Genomic DNA, 19,248 nt, shown 5'->3' on the forward strand with positions numbered 1-19,248 from the left:
GGTGGGCGGGGGCGCTGACGTCAGACCCGGGCCGGGCTGCTGGCCGCCGCTCCCCTGCCACATCCTGGTGGCCGCGCTCGCAGCCAGGCCGGGCCCAGCGCCGCGCAGCCAGGCAGCCTTGCGCGCAGCCACCGGGGAGCGGGCGGGGGCCATGCAGAGGCCTTGAGCGCGCCGGGCCGGCGCCAAGGAGCGCGCGCGGCGGGCGGGCGGGCGGGCGGCCCAGCATGGAGCTGAGCCTGGAGAGCCTGGGGGGCCTGCACGGCGTGGCCCACGCGCAGGCAGGCGAGCTGCTGAGCCCAGGCCACGCGCGCTCGGCGGCGACGCAGCACCGCGGCCTGGTGGCACCCGGGCGCCCGGGCCTGGTAGCCGGCATGGCGAGCCTGCTGGACGGCGGCGGCGGCAGCGGCGGCGGCGCCGGGGGCGCGGGCGGTGCGGCTGGCGCGAGCGGCGGCGCGGACTTCCGCGGGGAGCTGGCTGGCCCGCTGCACCCGGCTATGGGCATGGCCTGCGAGGCACCCGGCCTGGGCGGCACCTACACGACGCTCACGCCCCTGCAGCACCTGCCGCCGCTCGCGGCCGTGGCTGACAAGTTCCACCAGCACGCGGCGGCTCACGGCGGCCACCCTCATGCGCACCCGCACCCGGCGGCCGCACCGCCCCCACCGCCCCCGCCGCAGCGCCTGGCTGCTAGCGTGAGCGGCAGTTTCACCCTCATGCGCGACGAGCGCGCTGCGCTCGCCTCCGTGGGCCACCTCTATGGGCCCTATGGCAAAGAGCTGCCTGCCATGGGGTCGCCGCTGTCGCCGCTGCCCAACGCGCTGCCACCCGCGCTGCACGGCGCCCCGCAGTCCCAGGCGCCACCGCCGCCCCCTCCGCTGGCCGCTTACGGCGCTCCGAGCCACCTGGCCGGAGACAAGCTGCTGCCGCCCGCTGCCTTCGAACCGCACGCCGCGCTGCTAGGGCGCGCAGAAGACGCGCTGGCTCGCGGGCTGCCGGGAGGCGGGGGCGCGGGCAGCGCGGGTAGCGGGGGCTCCGCTGGGCTGCTGGCGCCGCTGGGCGGGCTGGCGGCGGTCGGGGCGCACGGGCCGCACTCGAGCGGCGGGGGCCCGGGCAGTGGCGGCGGCCCTGGGGCTGGCGCGGCGGCAGAGGAGATCAACACCAAGGAGGTGGCGCAGCGCATCACCGCGGAGCTGAAACGCTACAGCATCCCGCAGGCCATCTTCGCGCAGCGCATCCTGTGCCGCTCACAGGGCACACTCTCTGACCTGCTGCGCAACCCCAAGCCGTGGAGCAAGCTCAAGTCGGGCCGCGAGACCTTCCGCAGGATGTGGAAGTGGCTGCAGGAGCCCGAGTTCCAGCGTATGTCAGCGCTGCGCCTCGCAGGTAGGAGCGCGGCGCACACCGCCTGACCCCGGGACGCTGGCTCAGGGGCACTGGGCTGTCCCCAAGCACCCAAGCAGCCCCGGCCGCCTCCCCATGCCCCGGCCGTGCACCCCTCCGGCCGGCTCGGGGCTCTCTTGCAGGAGGTTAGAGCGTGACCTGTGCCCCTGTGGGTCTGTACCTTCGCCAAAAGGGTTGTGTGGTGCCGCCTTACCCCCTCCACCCGCACAACACGTCCGGGAACCAAGGATCCCCGTAGCAGCCTGCAGGGTCGATTGATGTGTGTGTGGTGTGTATGTGGGGGTGAGGTTCTGTGCCCTAGACACGCCGCTGCTTTCAGTTCGGGGTGCCACTCTCCTCCTCCCGAACAGTCAGTCCCTCGCTGTGACTCCAGCCCTGGGGCGAAGAACTGGGACGGCGCACCGAGTGAGGGCGCGCTGGCGGCCAGGGCCAGGCCGGTGCTCAGCCCCTGGCCCCAGCGCGCGCATCTTTGTGGCTCAGCTTCTGCGATCGATAGCCCCCTCCCCATCTCCGGCCGCTGGCAAAGGTCACTGGAGAACGAGGGGGGGAGGGGCGACCGGGGGACTCCCGCCCGCACGGTTCGGAGGCCTTCACACCCCTGCGTATTTACTCTTGGTCAAGATGCACACCCCGCTGCCCGCCTTGGTTTTTTGTTTGTTTGTTTTTGTTTTGTGTTTCTCTTATTTCTGTGGCCTCTCTGTCAGAGCAACCTCATAGCTATTTATTTTTCTCTTGCTTGCCGGTTTTTTTCCTGTTCCCCCTCATTCTTTCTCCTCTTTGTCACTCTTTTTGTCTCTCAGCCTCTGTGTCTGTCTCATTCACCCCCAGCCCCCCTGGGAACCCCACTCCCTCCTCCCTCCCAGCTGACAGCAGCTGGGTCCACACCTGCCCTCAGAGAGGTGGCCTGACCAAGCCTCCTTTTCCCTGGTGCATGTGGGGGTACAGGAAAGACACCCCCCCATCACCTCAATGGGCCTGGCTTGGGAGGGGTGGTCCTCCCTTGGCCACGCTGGGGAGGGGGCTGCAGACGCCCCAGACACCAGGACAATAGACGCCGCAGGCGCCAGATCAATGGCTTCTTTGCACGCAGGGGCGAGTGGGGCTGGATGGAGTGGGCTGGGGCTCACACTCGGCGCCCCTCACACAGGGAGGCAGGGAGAGCCTTGGCTGTGCCCCTGCCAGACATGGGGCCTGGGAAGACGGGACACCCGTGGGTGGAGAGGGGTCCCATGTTCACTCCTCCAACTCCCCTCCCCCCGAGTTCTAGACAACCCGCAAAGCCTGTCCCCACACATGAGTCTCAGTTTCCCTCTCTGCAGTTTGGGGTGACTAGCCGAGTCACCTATAGGCTTCCTAGATTCTCCGCCTTGGTGAACAGGGACATAAATACTCCTTCCTATGTGACAGGTGACCAAGTGTTTGGGGAGGTCATTGTGACATGTTAGAAGTGGTGTCAGGAGCCTGGACTGTCTTATGTAAGGGCAGCACCAGCTCTGTCTTTCTCCCCATGACACATGCAATGACCAGGTGTGCCCAAGGGGACACTCAGTCACATCAACACAGAGCCACAGCCTGCAGTGAGCAGTGGAGGTGACATCAGGTAGCAGAGAGCACAACCCCTACTCTCTGGCCAAAGGCATCACCAGAATGCACTGGATACTTAGTGGCGCTTGTCGAATGGGCAACACGTGGCGTTGGACATTGCCATGCTGGCCACCTTCCCCCTCCTCCCCAGTGCCCGCAGTTCAGGGACACTGTGTCGAACATGGGTGTACCACAAAGAACAGGTGCCACTGTCCGATTTTCTCAGTCATGTTATGTAACTAACATGGCCCATTAGTGGCCTCTTGATCTCACATTTTGGGGAAACCCAAGAGGCAGGCCAAGGCCTCACAAGGACAAAGCACAGGTGGGAAGTCCTGCAGAAGGTGCCGCTTCAGGGGTGGGGGAGTGGGGGCAGCCTTGGTGGGAGCCCCACTGCGAAGCCAAGCCAGGGATTGCCTTCCCACTGCCCTCGTAATTACAGATGTGCAAACCGAGGCCGGTGGGTGGCCTCCCGGATTTCTGCAGCTCCAGAAGCAGTCTCCCTCTCTGAGCCTGGGTGGCCCCTTTTGGGAAGTGGGAGTCGGAAGAGGGGAGCGGGAAGGGAGCGGAGAGGATGAGTGTAGGGCCTGGAAGCCCTGGGGTGTTGGGAAAAATGACCTGGTCAGCCGGGTGTGTCCCTCGCTCCTCCCAGCGCGGCCCAAGCCAGGACCCCACCGGCCCTCTCGGTCCGTGAGTGGGACTCGGGGCACCTGCCGCACCTCTGGCGCGCTCGAGGCCGCGTCTACACCGGGGCGCTGGCTGGGATGTTAGAGGTGGCTGAGGGCTGAGGGGTAATTAGGCACGGGCCAGCGGAAAGGCCTTTAGTTCCGGTCGCTGAGCAAATGAAAAGCGGTTAAGTGGCGGCAAATCTCGGCGGTTAGAGGAAGGAGGCAGGGCGCATCCACCCCCCAATGTGCAACCACGCTGGGGGCAGCCCGAATCGCCTCCAGGGGCCCGGATTTGCTCCCCCTCTGCACATTTTAAACCCGGCGGAGACGAATCAGCGCCCTTCCTCCTCCCCATCCCGGGCCGGGCGAAAGCCTCGCGCATTCCCCGCGGCGTCCCCACTCGCCCCCCTCCCCACTGCCCCGCCAGGATCGCTAGCTTTGCACCGCGTTCTGGCCCACGCGCCTGCCTGCCCGCCTCGGAGCTGTCGGGCCAGGAGTCTGACCCCGACACTGAGGCCCGGAGAAAGGTACGGGGAGGAAGGGAGACGCCTGCAGACACAGGGAGAGAGAAAGGGACAGAGAAAGGTAGGGGAAACCGGGAGTGACAAAAACAAAGAAGGAAAACGAAGAGGCAGAAGTGAAGAGATCAGAACTGGAGAGAAAGAGGGACAGGGAGAAGGAGAGGGCGAGAGGGAGAGAGAAACTGAGACAGGCGAGTGAGAGTTCCGGGGGCTGCAGCCCCTCTGCATGGGGTCCAAAGGGCCGGGGTCTCTCTGCCTCTCCAGCTTTGCCCTCCTCTCTCTTTCCCGGCTCAGGGACCAAGGGGGCAGGGGCAATTTCTTTGTTTCTACAAGGCACCCGAGAAGTCGGACCAGGTAGACCTCAGGGTCCCCTCACCCCGCCGCCAACCACCCCGCCTTCCTTCCCTGCCTTCCTCAGTTTAACCGTCTGTAGAGTCGGGGTATCGCATTCTTAGATTCTGAGACACCCTAGTCCCTGCAAGGCCGGTCCCCATGGGGGCCTCACCCGACCCCCATGGGGACCAGCCTCCGATTTCTGGCAGCTTCCCAGCCGCCTCCTCTTCGAAGCCCTCCCCTGCTCTGTCTCAAACAGTAATTATGGGAGAGGGGCTGGGGGAGGGGCGGCAGGCTCCTGGGCAGGGGCGGGGCGGTCGATGGATTCGAATTACCGTCTCTAATTCATCACCGTTGCCTGGTCGATAGCTTCGGCGGGCTTCAAATATTGTTTAAATTGCAACTCCCGAGAAAAAATATTTTTTGTAACTAATCAGAAAAAATATGTGTAAAATAAAATATCAGATGGAGGCGATTGAAAGAAGGGCCCTCTCCTCCCGCTAGGCGCCCTGGCAGTCCCGCAGCCCAGAGTGCCTGAGGGCCGAGGGATGCCTGCAGGCCGGAGCGGCTGTAGGGAGGGAGCGGTTTCTGGAACCTAGCTGCAGATGGAGGTGGGCGCAGCGATGGTGGTCATCAGGTTGGCGGAAGGTGGGCAGAGCCGTGGTCAGGGTCTGGAGGTCTGGAGGGGGTGGCGAAAACCTCCTTTGGGGGACACGCCTCTCACAGAGCCCACCCACCCCCTAGAGACATTGCGGGTGAGAGCTTAGAGACTCGGGACTCCCCTGGGCTGCAATGCTGACCCATCCTGGGCCAGGCTCTGAGCCTCCGTTTCCTCATCTGGGAAATGGACAGAGTCGGACACCACCTGGCAGGCGCTTGCTAGGGCCAGTCCAATCAATCAATCCTTCTCCCTCCTCCACGGAGACCCTCGAGGTGCCTTCACAGACACTGCGCCCCGAGGCCATGTTGCTCAGTCACCCCCTCACACCCACTTCTCATCTTCACGGTTGGGTCCCAGCCACTTGCGGCAGCCTAGGCTCTGTGGACCCACAAGGACTGGGCAGGGGCTGCTGGATGGGTCCTCACTGGGAAACACAGAGTGAGGGGAATCTGGGTCTGGGGCTGTGTGTGCCAGAGCCATATGGGGCTGTTCACATGACCCTGGGTCCCCCCAAAACTAGCCGCCCTCTTCCAGACCACAGAGCTGGGTAGGGCCAGCCCTAGGATTCCGCCCAGGTTCAGTGATTGGGCTCCACCCCTCTCATGCTGAGGGGAGGGAGAGGAGAGGAGAGGAGCTGGCTGCAGTGCTGAAACCCTCCCTGCCTCTCAGCCAGCCCACCAGGGATGAGAGAGAAAATCACTTGGAATGAACTTTTAAGCCAAATGGGGTTTTGTGTCCACTTTGCTGACCAGCAGGCTGAGGCCAGAAAAGGGAGGCGCTGGCCAGTGGCACACTCAGTGAACAGTGGTGCCAGTTCCAGCAGGAGGGGGACAGACCCAGTTCCAGGCAGGGTTTGCGGCCCTCCTGCTCCTCGAGTGTGACGGAGCTGCAAGCCCAGCTTGGGAGGCTCAGACTCCCACACCCTGCAAAGACGGGAGCATTCCCGGCAGGTGGCCCAGCGGAGACAAAGGCTAGGAGGAGGGACACTCAGTGAACTGAAGAGAGGGCAGGAGCGTGGCTCTTCAAGTCACAGTTGGGGTGAGTAGACAGTGGGGGCCAGGGAGGCCTGTGCTTCTCCTCCAAGCTTTCCCAAGAGTGGCAGGGCTATAGACCCACATGAGCCCTGCTCCCCAGAGACCACCAGAGACCCTCAGGGAGCACGTGTGGGTACCAGGTTCCAATTCCCCCTGCCCCCCCCAGTTCCAAGTCACTAAGATCCTTCCCACCCCGTGCTTTCCCTGGTGAGCCGCCCCCTCATCAATGCCCCACCCTCAGGGTGAGCCTGGGCCCAGCACTGGAAATCCAGCACCCTCCGAGCCCCAGGCCCAGCGACGATCCCTTTCTGCCTGAGAGAATTGGACGGTCACCCTCAGTTCACAGAGAAGCACACAGATGAGTCTGGGCGAGCTGTTTGCAGGGTGAGGGGCTGGGGCTGGCCTTTGGTTCCTTTATTCTGAAGGAATAAAGTCCTAGAACTAATGAGGACCTGCCCGTTCTCCTCCTCGATCTCTCCACTCCTGTGCTTCTTCCTGTCAGCTGTCACCACTGTAGTTTGAGTGATGCATCTCCTGCCACCGCCTCCTCACTGGCCTCCAGGCTCCGCTCTCGCCTCGGGGTTCTCTCCCCCAGGGCTGCAGGGGTCCTTGATTATCACTTTGAAGCTCTTTTGTCCTCTGCTCCACATCCTGGCAGTGGCTCCCAGAGCCCTTAAGATGTAGAGGAAGTTCCTGCGGCAGCCTTCATAACTTATTTCTTGCTTTGCATGAATGTGGAAGGGCATTGCAGCTCATGAAACCTGGAAGACCGGCTGGGAGGTGGGAAGCCCAGAGTGGCTGTAAGGATCCTGCAGCTGTGTCTTTGTATGTAGTCATGAACCTGGGGAACTCAGGCTGTTTGAATCAAGTTTTTAATTAAATATGGCCCTTGATCAATAAGGAAGGCAATGCTAGTGAGGAAGGGAAGAGACTGGCCTGGGAGACCCACATGACCTCTGCCAGTCCCAGGACACTGGCAGCCTCAGTTTCCCTTCTGCCTGGTAGGTGTAGGTGTGGGTGAGGCTAGGACGCCAGACCCTTCGACTACTGGATTCTTGCACTGTGAGCAGATGTGAGGAGATGGGAGAGGCCCCTCAGACCTACTGAACCAAATGCACAAGGCCACAGACTCACAGCAGGTGGAAACAGGGACAAGAAGAGGGGTCCCTGACTGGCCCAGGTGGCCAGAGAGGTGCAGGGATGCAAATGTAGATGCCCGCATTCACAGTAGGACTAGCCTGAGCAAACTCCAGCTCAGGACCCCCATCTGCCCTCAGCGGGGTCCGGCATATTCGAGGGGGCTCAGGGTGGGGGCATCAGGAAGACCTTCGCCATCAGCTCTTAGTCATCCATGGGCCCCCCGCTGGGCCCGCCAGACCACCTCTTCCCTGCATCCAGGCAGATGCTATCTGACCCTACTTCCTGGACCTGGGGGCTTGGGAGGGAGGTCGCATCCACCAACTGTGACGGGGTGTGGGTGGATAGGGGACCTGGTTCGGGGTCAGCCAAGTCCATGCATCTCCAAAGCCCCCTTGTGCACCTGCAGGGGCTGGGGCAGATGTCGGCCTGTTTGCCCCACCAGGGGAATGCCACCCCGCATTGCCCGGGAAACCAGCCAAAGAGTCCAGCCAGGGAGGGTCGACCCCACACTCGCCTAAACCCGAAAGAATCAAGCATGCACCCGCCTGTTGGGACCTGGGCACACGCAGCCGCAGCCGGGCTAAGAAGACTCGGTCCCTTGCCCTGCACATCCTGGGCCTGGGGCCTCAGGCTCTTGGCACACGCTCCACGGGAGAGCGCAACCTGCAACGAGCGCCCGCACCCCACCCGGGAGGAAACCACAGCCTACTTAGTAGGAGCCTTTTTGGGCTCTCCTCCCCCCTGACCCAACTCCCCAGGGGAAAGGTGGTCTTGGTGCGCTTGGCTCAGTGCTCCAAGTGTCCATCAGGGGGTGCAGCTCAGGCTCCCGGGGCGGCCTGTGGTGGGGGAAGGAGTTGGGGAGGGGGCAGTGCGCACACCTGAAGACCGTGGACACGCCGCTTTCCCTCACTGCCCTGTGCACCGCCGTTCCCCCAAATGAAGACTGGAGTCCCCAGCCCAGAAGGAGCAGGAAGTGGATAAGAAAAAGGCTCCCACAGGCAGTAAAAAGCGACAGCAAAGCCTCTGCTCTCTCCTTCCACCTCCCTTCTGTCCCTACTTCTTTCAAGGTGCTGTAGTTTATTTTATAAACAGTGGATACATTTGCTAGGCTCCAGATTTCAATGGAACGAGAGGGCCTCCTTCCTGCAAACCAGTTTCTACTTCTCCTTCTAGAGAGAGGTTCCACTAGATCCCGCAGCTGCAAGAGCACATGCTTCTTCTCCTACTGAGTGAGCGCACACACGGCGGAGAGTGACTGCCCCGTGCCCCCCAGACACCGGAACATTCCACATCGGGAAAGGGGGCGCCGCGGGGCTGTTTTTGCCAGCTGCATAGTATTCTTCTCTTTGGCCATGTCCTTCTTTCTTCATCCCCCAGGGGTGGTGGGGAATACATCAGGGGAGGGCCATTTTGCCAGTGAGTTGATCTGTGCATTTGTTTCTCAGTTATCGAAATGCTGGGCCCCCTCCACCCCCATTTCTGAGTTGGCGTCTCTGCTCCTTCTTATCACTGGGTTCTTTCCTGTCATCTTTTTCAAATCCATTTCCAACTGCCGGCGCTATGACTTCTCAACATGTTTTTTTAAATAAGAGCTCCGTGTAGATGTGCGGCTGTGGTTTGCCCCTGTGTGACTGTGCCCGAGTTGGGGGGACTCTCTGTGCACCCCCCCACCCGCCGGCAGTGCAACCTCCAGATGTAGCCCCAGGAGGGGTGGCCCAGAGTCTGGTGGAAATACTTGTTTCCCTGATAAGTCTTTGAAAGGCTCAGAACTAATTTGAAAATGCAGCCATTAAAATCCCATCAGGGGGGAGGGGAGGGGAGGGAGGGAGGCAGGGCCTCTCCCAAAGGCTGGGCATCCGCCCAGGTAGGAGGGGGAAACCAGGCTGGGAAGTGTAGGCCCAGCAAGCAGGGGAGGGGGAGAAGGGGCAGAAAGTAGAGAGACAGCAGGGACAGAGTGGGGACAGATGAGTAGCTGCTGAGGCTTCCAGGGGTTCTCATATGAGGACAGCGGCCTGACTCGGCACCGACTTGGCCCCCCACACCCATGGAAACCCCTTTCCCAGCTCCCTCAGGGGTGCGGAGTGTGGATAAAGGGGAAGGGGCACATGTACTTCTCCAGACCCACCTCAGTGTGATCTCTGAGTCACCTTGGGCTGGTCACCCAACTTCTCTGGCCTGGGGAAGCCAGCAGGGGATGCTCAGGACAGCTCAGCCCAGTGGGGACAAGCCACCAGGGTGAAGGCATCAATGTTCTCCACATCTGGGGCCGGGCAGCTGGTGGCCAGGGGCGGGACTCGTCGCCAAGGAAACCGGCCATCATCCCAGCCGGTGACTGGGCTCCGTATTGAATTGTCTGCTCCGTGAAGCCAGAGCTGAACGCCGGAGGTGGCTGGAGGGGAGGGGACAGCCAGAAACAGCTCTTGCTTGCACAGCCCCACACCGTGCTCCCTGCTGGCAGACACTGGGGCAGGGAGGCTGGGTGTGGGGTAGAGACAGGAGGGTCATTTGCTGCTGTGGGTGCTGCACAGACAGTACGACACAGAGGGACAAGGACAGTCACTCAGGTGCCCCCATCAATGGTTTCAAGGGCCACCATCCTGTTGTCCTTCCCTGTCACACCCAGCCTTGGGGACGGGTGTGGGGTCAGGGGGCTCCTCCTCCTGATGCAGCTTTGGCTCCTGCCTCCTCTCCTCCCCTGGGGGGGCTTCGCTGTCCCCTCTCCCTCACTGTCCCAGACCCTGGAGCTCTGTCTTCAGTTCCATCCTTTTTACTCAGGTCTGTCCCCGCACGGAGACCTCTCAGAACCCAGTCCTGCTCACATCTTACCTGCCCCCGAACTCTCCACCCAGACCCCACTTCCACCCCCCACTGCCCCAAGCGAGGCAGCAGCAGCCCTGTTGGAACCAAGTGGCTGTCCCTTTCCATTTACCTCTGTGGTCACTGGAGCAACATGGCTTCCGCATCAGACTGTGGCTCCACCGGGCAGGGGCTGGGTCTGTCTCTGTCTGTTTGCAGCCGCTCCGGCAGGGCCTCATGCTCAGCACACACAGTAGGTGCTTGATAAAGGTGTGAGCAAGGGAGGAAGGGGTTGCAGGTCCCATTCACTAACTGCTTGCTGCACAGGTCTCCTGACCTCTGTGCAGTGAGACTGGTGTCACCCCCACTTACAGACAGGGATGTCGGGATCATGGGTCACTGCATCTACTCGATAAACCATAAAACAGATGTCCACAAAGTGTGTGTCAAAGCCACTCTGCCCATGGAGCCCAGGCTTGGTGTCCCTGCTGACCACGAAAGGTTATGGGGTGAACAGACAGCGAGCTGGGACCAGGCAGACAGAAGCTATCCTTTGGGCGGGGGGCGGGGGGGTCTACATGGACACAGCCTGCATCCTGTGTGCTCCCATGTGACACTGGGTCACCGTCCCACCCCAATGTCACACCCAGTCCTGTCATATCATACCCCCTGTTCTTCACACTGCATCCTCCTGTCTTATATTCATTCGTGCTGCGTGTCCCTGAGGCCAGCTACAGCCATATGTCACACTGATCTCTGCCGGCCCCTAAGTCTTTGCCTGCCAGCTCTGGGCCTCCCCCCGTCCCCAGGTCCCCACACTGCTGCCCATCTTTCCTGTCTGGACAGCCCCTGCCACTAACACAGGTTGTCCCGGCTACTTATAGGCTCACACCCGTGTGGCTTGGTTGTGTGTGGACACTCCCCCGACTGTGACAAAGCGTACCCCAGCTTCTGTGCCCATACACCAGCCCCCACCTGGCCAGGCCCACTCGCAGCCCTGCATGGTCACTCCCAGAGGCTGGGAACTGAGGGACACCTGCAGGTCCAGTCTGCTTGGGGCTAGGGATAGGAAGCATGAGTGGGAGAGGATGAAGAGGAATGGGACAGGGGAGAGGGAGACGGAGAGGGGGGAAGAGGGGACAGGAGGGGAAGGAGAAGACAGAAGTAAGGAAAGAGGAGCAGGGAGGAGGAGGGGAAGGAGGAGGAGGAGACCAGTGCCCATCAGAGTTGGAGGCGGGTGAACAAGTTCGAGCCCAGTTCCCTGCAGTGCAGACCGGATTCTGATAAGCCCACCAAGGAGCGACTGAATCCGGGCTCCTCTCCCCACCAGCCTGTCAGCAGGCTGGCCCGCTCCCTCACCAACTGGGGATAGGGTGCTGCCCCCTGCCGAGGGTATCCCCAGGGGCACACTGTCCTTCCATGGTCTTTGAGTCTGAACTGAGTCCCCTTAATGCCACATCCCACATGGTGGGGGCGTCATTGGGCAAATACACCCAGCCAGCTGCCTCAGGGGACCCACTCATGCTGGGGGTCTCAGAGGAGGGAGCTGGAGCTCTGCTTGCAGGTGAGGGAGGGGAATGGCCACTGCTGCTGGGCTTTGAGGGATATGTAGGAGTTCTCCTGCTGGGACAGCTCAACTCCCTGCTCCTGAAGTCAGCCTCTCCCTCTCTCCCTGCTCCATGAAGAGACCAGGAGAGGTGCTGAGGCTTGAGGCCTGCCCCGAGAGGAGGAGAAACTTCATGTCTTCCCCTAAAAGAGGCCCAGAGCCAGATTCCTTCCAGGAATCCTCAGATGGGAGCTTGGTGTCTCATCCCACCCCAACTATCGTATTCTCTGGCTAAACTCCTTTCCACAGCCCAGCAAGAGAGAGGCCACGATTAAGACCATTTTCCAGTTGAGGAAACTAACGCTCAGAGAGCTGAGGCGGTGCAGTAATCCACCAGGTGGCAGGGCCTGGTTCCCTCTTGGGCCCCTGGAGGGCTCCCAGCGGGTGGGGGTGGTCTGCTGAGCTCAGCAACTTACCAGAAAGGCAGGAAGCAGGAAGAGAGAGGTGCTGTGGAGGCAAGTCCCACGGGGGTCTGAGACGAAAGGGCTTTCATTTGGAACTTGAAGGTCCCCATTCACCTCCCTTTGCCTTGACCAGGACTTCGACCGGCCGCCCCGGCCCCGCCCCTCCCACTTGGGCTGTTGCGGGACGGCTGCCCTCTGCCGGTCGTGTTGGGAACCTCGGACCAGATCATGCAGAAAAGCCCCAGTTAGCTCACGTACTGGGCGCCCCAGTTGGGGGATTGGAGCCCCATTAGGAATGGTGTTTCCGTCTTTTCTGGGTCGCCTTTGATATCTTTCCGGGGCCTCTGGGACTCCCCCACCCAGGAGCCAGCCCCAGGCCCTCCTCATGTCTGGACTCTAAAAAGACTGGGAGCAGTTGGGGAGACAGCTTAGGGTGGAGCACCAGATGTCCCAAGATCCTAGAGTCTCGGAATCAGCGACTCTTAGCATCAGTTCTTGGGGTCATGGAGGACGGGTGGAAGAGAAAGTTGGGACCCAAACCCGCCCTCAACGGACCTCTAAATAGGGTGACTAAATCGTTGTAAGTGATACGGACAAAAAGATTCAGTGCAGGGGTGGGGTGAGGGAGGGTGCCGCATTAAGTTCAGGGTCAGAGTAGGCCTCACAGAGATGTTGGAGCGAAGACTAGAAGGGAGCGAGGGAGCCAGAACGAAGTGTGGGGAGGACAGACGCAGGCAGAGGTGACAGCAAGTGCGAAGGCTCTGAGGTTGGACTCTGCCCCGCATGAGACCAGTGTGACCGCGGAGTGAGGGGCAGCAGTAGGAGATGAAGACAGAGAGGTGACTGGGTGGGAGGCTGGGGAGGGGCGGGGCTCAGCGAGGGGGAGGGGCTCAGTGAGGCCGGAGGGTTTGGAACTGCTGATGTGCACTGAAAAATGTTTGAAAGAGGCAGTGCCTCAATTTTGTAAGTGAGGAGACTGAGGCTGTGCAAGAGACTGACTCTCCCAGGGTTCCGGAGCTTGTCAGATGCCCCAATTTCCCTTCAACAAACCCACAAGCCAGCCCTGCTGGCTCTCCCACCAGCTGTCATGGCAACCATCTTGAGGGCCTGTGTCTGGGGCCACTCTCTGTCCCCTCTCCACAGACTGAGACCCTTGGTGAGGGGACCCCGAGGCTGAGCGCCCCTGTGCTGGGCACATGTGAGGGGGACTGTATGGTGGGCTGACGCAGATGAGGATAATGGAGAAGATGGTGGTGGAGGTGCTGGTGCCGGTGATAGCTGTGGAAGCAAAGGAAAGGCAGTAGGTGAATGGCGGCAATAAAGAGAATGGTGATGGAGTGATGCAGGGGAGGTGCTAGCAGTGGCGATGATGAAAATGAAGATGGTGCTGTTGATAGAGGTGGTGGTGGGGATGGAGGCGCAGGAGCTGATGGAGAAAGGGATACTAATGGTAGAAGAGGCGGCAGTGGTAGAACTGATGCAGGTGATGGAGGTGTGAAAGGTGATGAGATACTGATACCAATGCTGAAGGTGGAGGTGATGGTGGAGAGGTGATGGAAGTGATTGTGGGAGGCAGGACACAGGAGGTAGACATGATGCTGGTGATGGAGAAGGATGATGGGAGATGCAACAGACATAGAAAGGTTGCAGATGGTGGAAAAGGAGGTTATGGTGAAGGAGGTAATGGTGAGGAGGTGAGGGATGCGGGTAGAGGAGGTGATGATAGAGGATGCGATGCAGGTGGTGGTCCCTAGTGGAGATTATTGTGCAAGGGGCGGCCGTAGCAATGGTGGCACAGTATGAGGCTGGTGGTTGGTGCCCTGGGTAAGTCCAGGCTTCTTGTACCAGCTCCCTGTGCCCTGCCCTGCTTCCTGGTCTGTCCTTCTCTCCCAGCCTCAGTTTTCACTTCTGTAAAAAGGGCTCATGCCTATGGCCTCTCCCCTTCCTGGGGCTGCCCTGGGTGGCACAGAGACTGCAGTGGTCTTAGGGCTGGTGACGGTGATCCTGGGTGCCAGAAGGGATGTCAATGGGGATGTGTTTTGGGCCACAGGCAGGGGCCTCCAGGCTGGCTCAGGGAGGCTTTGGGAGATGGAAAGGATGACGAAGTTGCTCAGGGTAAACAGCTCCAACTGGAGCCTGGATCGATTGGGGCTGTGAGGAGCTGTAATTAGATTGAACACCTGGAAGGGGGGGGTGGTGGTGAACGGAGCCTCTTTTTTGCTGTGATCAACAAAATTCGAAGTTTTTTCACAACTCTCCTCCATCCAGCCCCTCCCCCAGACTCTGCCTTGCGGGCACACATTGGGCACTGGACTGGAGAAGGGGGAGAGGAGTGCGAAAGGGATGACCCACATCTTAACTCCCTCCCTGTCTGAGCTAGTCAACCCTGATTCCTGTCCTGTTCTGCCCTGCTGGGCTCATTGGGCAACCCTGGGCAAGTGGCTCAACTTCTCCGAATACCCGAGGAGAAAAATCCCTGCCCTATGGAATTATTACAGGCTTAAAAGATCGAATGCAAGTAGAGCTCCTGTAAGCTTTCTTAGGAGCATTGGTCGTTCTGTCCCTACTGTAAATGTATGATGAATCTGTGAGCAAATTGGTGTGTGATTGAGTGAGTGAATGGATGAATTGAAGATTATAGCAGGCAGTCAAGAAAGGGAATTTAAAGGCCTGGAGTTGCATTTTGACTCTTCCCACTCCCTGGCCTTGCTGCTGAAACCCAGCTTTCCAAAAGAACGGGGAACCTGGCCCTCCCCCGTGACCCACCCTCCAAGGAGATGGGAGATCAAGCAGTTCTTTACATCTTTTTCCAACATTTCTTCATGCAGATAAAAAATAAACATGTGTTCTTGCTCCCTTGTTTTGTATGTAACAGGCTACCTAGTACCTTATTCACCCCCTAGGTTTGTCTTACCATCTTTCCACATTCACACCACACCTTCTCCCTCTATTGGCTTCTCAGTATAGTCACAAATACATTATTTTGACTAAATCAATATTCAGTACTAACATTATTATGATTTCAGTGAATATCATAGACAGCCGAGACACATAGAGTACTGGGATTGCATTTCCTTTCCTGTACAACTGTCTGTTTTTCCAGCACTTAATAGTTGCCAGTCACATATTCTTTTCACATTTCCCAACAAAATGCAAAACCAACTCAGCAGAATTTTTCACACAGATTAGGTCACCTCCCCCTTGCACTTCCCTTGCTATTCCTGCTCTTATGTGGGTGGGGCTTCCCTCTTGTTCTTTGTGCCTTTTTTTTTGCTGTCTTCCAGGCTGTCCTCTCCTAATTTGGGGAATCTTTTCCCCCTTTTTCCTAGATTGAACCACATTTCCTGAATCCCACACCTTCCCTTTTTAATTTACCCCCTCATTTTGATGGAACGCATCCTGCAGTAGCTTTCTCAGAAAGACGTGGCATGTCTGGCTATATTTTTATTCCACCTTCATGTTTGATGTTTGCCACGGCATACAATTTTAGCTGAACATAATTGTCCCTCAGAATTTTAAAGGTATCACTCCACTGTCTCCTAGTTTTTGAGAAGCCCAAAGCCACTTTGATACTTAGTCCTTCGTATGACATCTGCCTTTCCTCTCTGGGGGCTTTTGTATGTTCTCTTTTTCCCGAGTCTCTAAAATTTCACAAGGATGGGCCTTAGAGAGTGTCCTCTTTCATTCCTTGAGCTGAGCACTTCATGGGCTCTTTTAAGCTGGACTCTTATGTCCTTCAATCCTGCATTCTTTCTTTCATTATTTATTTGATAATCCCCTCTGTTTTGGGGTTGCCTCTTCACCAGGTGACAGACCTGCTCAATTCATCCTCTAACTTTATTATCTTTCTCTCATTTTCTATCTCTGTCTGCTTTGCTCTGTTTCCAATCCTTACATTGATTTGATTCCAGCTATTATATTATATACTTAAATTCTAACGCATTGTCTGACCCTTCCATTGTCCTTTTTATCGAACAACATCCTGTTCCCATTTGACAGATACAGTATTTTTCTCATACCACTTCAAGAATATTAATTATAGTTTTGCCCAATTTGTCTGTTTCTTCTGAGATCATTGTCCCCCTCACCTCCTGCCATTTTTGTTTGTCCTCTCTCTCTCTCTCACACACACACACACACACACACACATCAGAGGCTTTTATAAAATGTCCAGTAACCTCCAGCCATCACCCGTATTTAGTCATAAACCCCAAAACAGCCAATAAGAAGTGCCAAAAGTTCCAGGTCGGAGGGACACAGGAGTGCAGTGGTGTGTCAGGTTACTTGGGAGAACCTGTTGTCCCCGAGAAATGAGCCATGGCACAGGGAACGTTCCTCTCCCTTTGTGGATGTGTGCAGACATTGATCTGGTGTGTCATCTGGTTCAGACTGTTCTGTATCCAAAAAAAAGTGAGCTCAGTGTGTGGTCCCAGCAGGCCACCACCGATGCTGGCAGTGGGGATTTGCTAGGACAGCCTGCACCATTGGTCACTGCTGGGGAAGTGGCTAGAGTTCATGGGGAGGCAGGATGGGGCAGGTTCTTCACCATCCACGGCCCCAGACTGGTATGTGGAAGAGAAATTAGGACTCTGAAAGAGTTTGCACTGAAGTCACAAGCATCCCCCAACCCCTGAGGGGAGGTAGCCCACCCTAGCTGACAGAGCCTAATTTTTCCACCCACTGGCCCCTATTGCATTTGAGGGGGGAGTCAACTTTGGAGCTGGGGGAAGGAAGAGGAGGGCCACAGGCACAAGCCCTACCCCACTCTCCAAGCTGCTGCTGTTTTCCTTTTGCAAACATCTGCTGCCAGGGGTTGCCTCCTGCAGCCCCTCCATGCTCTTTGCTGGGTGGCCCTAGGAGAGGGAGGGGTGGTCCTGCAACTCCCCCCTCCCCCCCCCCCCGCCCATCCTCCTCAGATCCTCCCAGCTCCCTTGGGCACTTGAGTAAGGCCAATTCATCCGGGTCTCAGCCTGCTGATTGGGATCAGGGTGGGGGCAGGCCGGAATGGAGGCTCAGATATTGGAATCAGGTTGTGGAGGCCAATGTTGACCTTATGCAGGGCCCTAAGGTGGTCAGGCCTCAGAGGACAGCCCAGGGAAGAAGGCATGAGCCATCACCATCCTTCTGAGAATCGGGGTTGCCTCGTCATCCAAGGGGAAACTTATGGGATATGCAATGCACACCAAGGACCCATTTGCCCATCTACAGGGATCCAAATAATTCAGAGTTTCCAAGCCATTTCCTGGAACATCCCCCCAAACACGGGTTTCAGTGGGGAGGAGGAAAGCCACCAACACCAATTGTACTCTGGGGTGGGGAGCCTTTGGTGGGGTTGGGGCAAGAGGTTTGGGGATATGAGCTGGGGAGAGGGCCCTGCAGAAGAGGTGTTGGAGGGTGATGGCCCATGCCTTTAGAGATGTACTCACATTGTCTCCCCTTCTTTGTCCCCCCACCCTATCTACCTGCCCCGTCTGTCTCTTCACCCATGACTGTCTGCCCCCCTTCTTCCATTTCTATCTCTCCCACCTTCTTGCTGCCCCATGGTCTCTTTCATGCCGTCCTATTGACATTTCCGTGTCTCTCTGCCTCTTTTGGCCCTGTCCGCTGTTGTCTCTCCATCCCTCTGTGCTTCTCCTATTTCTGCCTCTCTGGTGCTCTTTCCGGTGCTGTTTCCTTCTACCCGGCCGCGTGGTGGCGCTGTCTCCGCTCGCCCTCCTGCGTGCCACTGGACGGCAGCCTGCAAGCGGAAGGAGCAGGAGCAGCAGAAGGAGCGTGCACTGCAGCCAAAGAAGCAGCGCTTGGTTTTCACTGACCTGCAGCGTCGCACGCTGATCGCCATCTTCAAGGAGAACAAGCGGCCGTCCAAGGAAATGCAGGTCACCATCTCGCAGCAGCTCGGCCTGGAGCTCAACACCGTCAGCAATTTCTTCATGAACGCGCGGCGCCGTTGCATGAACCGCTGGGCCGAGGAGCCCGGCGCGGCCCCCGGGGGCCCCGCCGGCGCCGCCACTTTCTCCAAAGCCTGAGGCGCCCCCCGCCCCGCGCCCTCCCTGCCTCCACGGCCTGGGCGCTGGCCTCCCGAATCTCCCACCCCACCCTACCAGCCCGGAGACTCGCCCTAGGGGGCACCTGGAAGGGATGCGGTCCGGGTCCCCGACTCCTAGGGAGGGGATGCAGCACACCCCTCAGCCCAAGTGCACAAAAGGGCCCCCCTCCTCTCCATCCCACCCCTTCAGGCCAGAGGAAGCCCTCCACCATCCCCCCCTCAGAGGATGGGTTGAGAAAAAGGGGCTCCCCACCTCCCTCTCAATTTAGGATGCGCAGGGGCCTTGGGAAAAACCAGGGCTTGCCGTGTCCTCCCCGAAAGCGGGTCAAGAAGCACATACTAGAAATATAAACCGGGTATTTAAAAGAAAAGGAATTTTAAGAATAACCCCTTCTTCGCCAGCTGCCCCCAACCCCCATAAAAGGAGGCAGGAAGAGCCTACCTCCCCACCCTCCCGTGGACCTTTCCCTGGGAACTCAGTCCCTTCTAAAGTTGCCACATCCAGTGGGATCCCTCCGGTCCCCCCACCCACACCAAACCAACCCCATCCGCCCGAAGAACTGCCCCCACAGCCAAGAGCCCAGCCGCCCCTCCCGGAGGCAGCCAGGATTCCTTGTGCCAAGAATTGCCTGCCTTAACGTCTGGGGAGGGGCCTGAAGTGGCCACCCCCCAGCACCCACAGGCAAGCACCCTCTCCCACCCCCATCCCCATCCCCCGCACCCTCTGTCATTTCACTTCAGCTTTAGGCACCTTGATGAATGACACACGGGGAGAGACAGACCCCAGGACTTGGAAGAAGACATCCAGATTCCACAGCTACGTCCACGGACACAGAGCACGGGAGACCTCTGGAGCCGCTGCCTGCCGTGGCCATGGTGTTGCTATCTGCCCGGAACCCTCTGGAAGTCACTCACCACCTCCTAGCACTTGGAGTGCTGTACTGGGCCTGAAGGGGTGACAGGGGTGAACCTGTGTTTGCCACGTCTGTCTCCACAGAGAAGAAGGTGGAATCTGCTTGCTCGTTTTTTGCCAAAAAAAAAAAAAAATTGACAA

At 58.8% G+C, this 19,248-nt stretch overlaps 2 protein-coding genes across 2 annotated transcripts in view; one reads left to right on the forward strand and one right to left on the reverse strand.

The window, feature by feature from the left end:
* The first annotated feature begins 224 nt into the window (after positions 1-224).
* Positions 225-19,222, forward strand: ONECUT3 (one cut homeobox 3). The gene is made up of 2 exons (XM_028522068.2): positions 225-1,383; positions 17,885-19,222. Exons 1-2 carry the CDS (start codon positions 225-227, stop codon positions 18,172-18,174), a joined length of 1,449 nt encoding a protein of 482 aa, XP_028377869.1. The 3' UTR covers positions 18,175-19,222.
* ATP8B3 (ATPase phospholipid transporting 8B3) overlaps positions 14,425-19,248 on the reverse strand; it is a 30,002-nt gene continuing 25,178 nt past the window's right edge. The window contains exon 29 of the transcript XR_004904649.1: positions 14,425-14,435. The gene's annotated coding sequence lies outside the window, so the exon portion shown is untranslated. The remainder of the gene's footprint in view (positions 14,436-19,248) is intronic.

This window comes from Phyllostomus discolor, chromosome 8 (genome assembly GCF_004126475.2).
Source record: "Phyllostomus discolor isolate MPI-MPIP mPhyDis1 chromosome 8, mPhyDis1.pri.v3, whole genome shotgun sequence".
NCBI lineage: Eukaryota > Metazoa > Chordata > Mammalia > Chiroptera > Phyllostomidae > Phyllostomus > Phyllostomus discolor.

Coding starts and splice junctions, on each gene's coding strand:
- ONECUT3 (XM_028522068.2), top strand. CDS start 225: ATGGAGCTGAGCCTGGAGAGCCTGGGGGGCCTGCACGGCGTGGCCCAC. Junction 1,384..17,884: donor GTCAGCGCTGCGCCTCGCAG/GTAGGAGCGCGG, acceptor ACTGGACGGCAG/CCTGCAAGCGGAAGGAGCAG.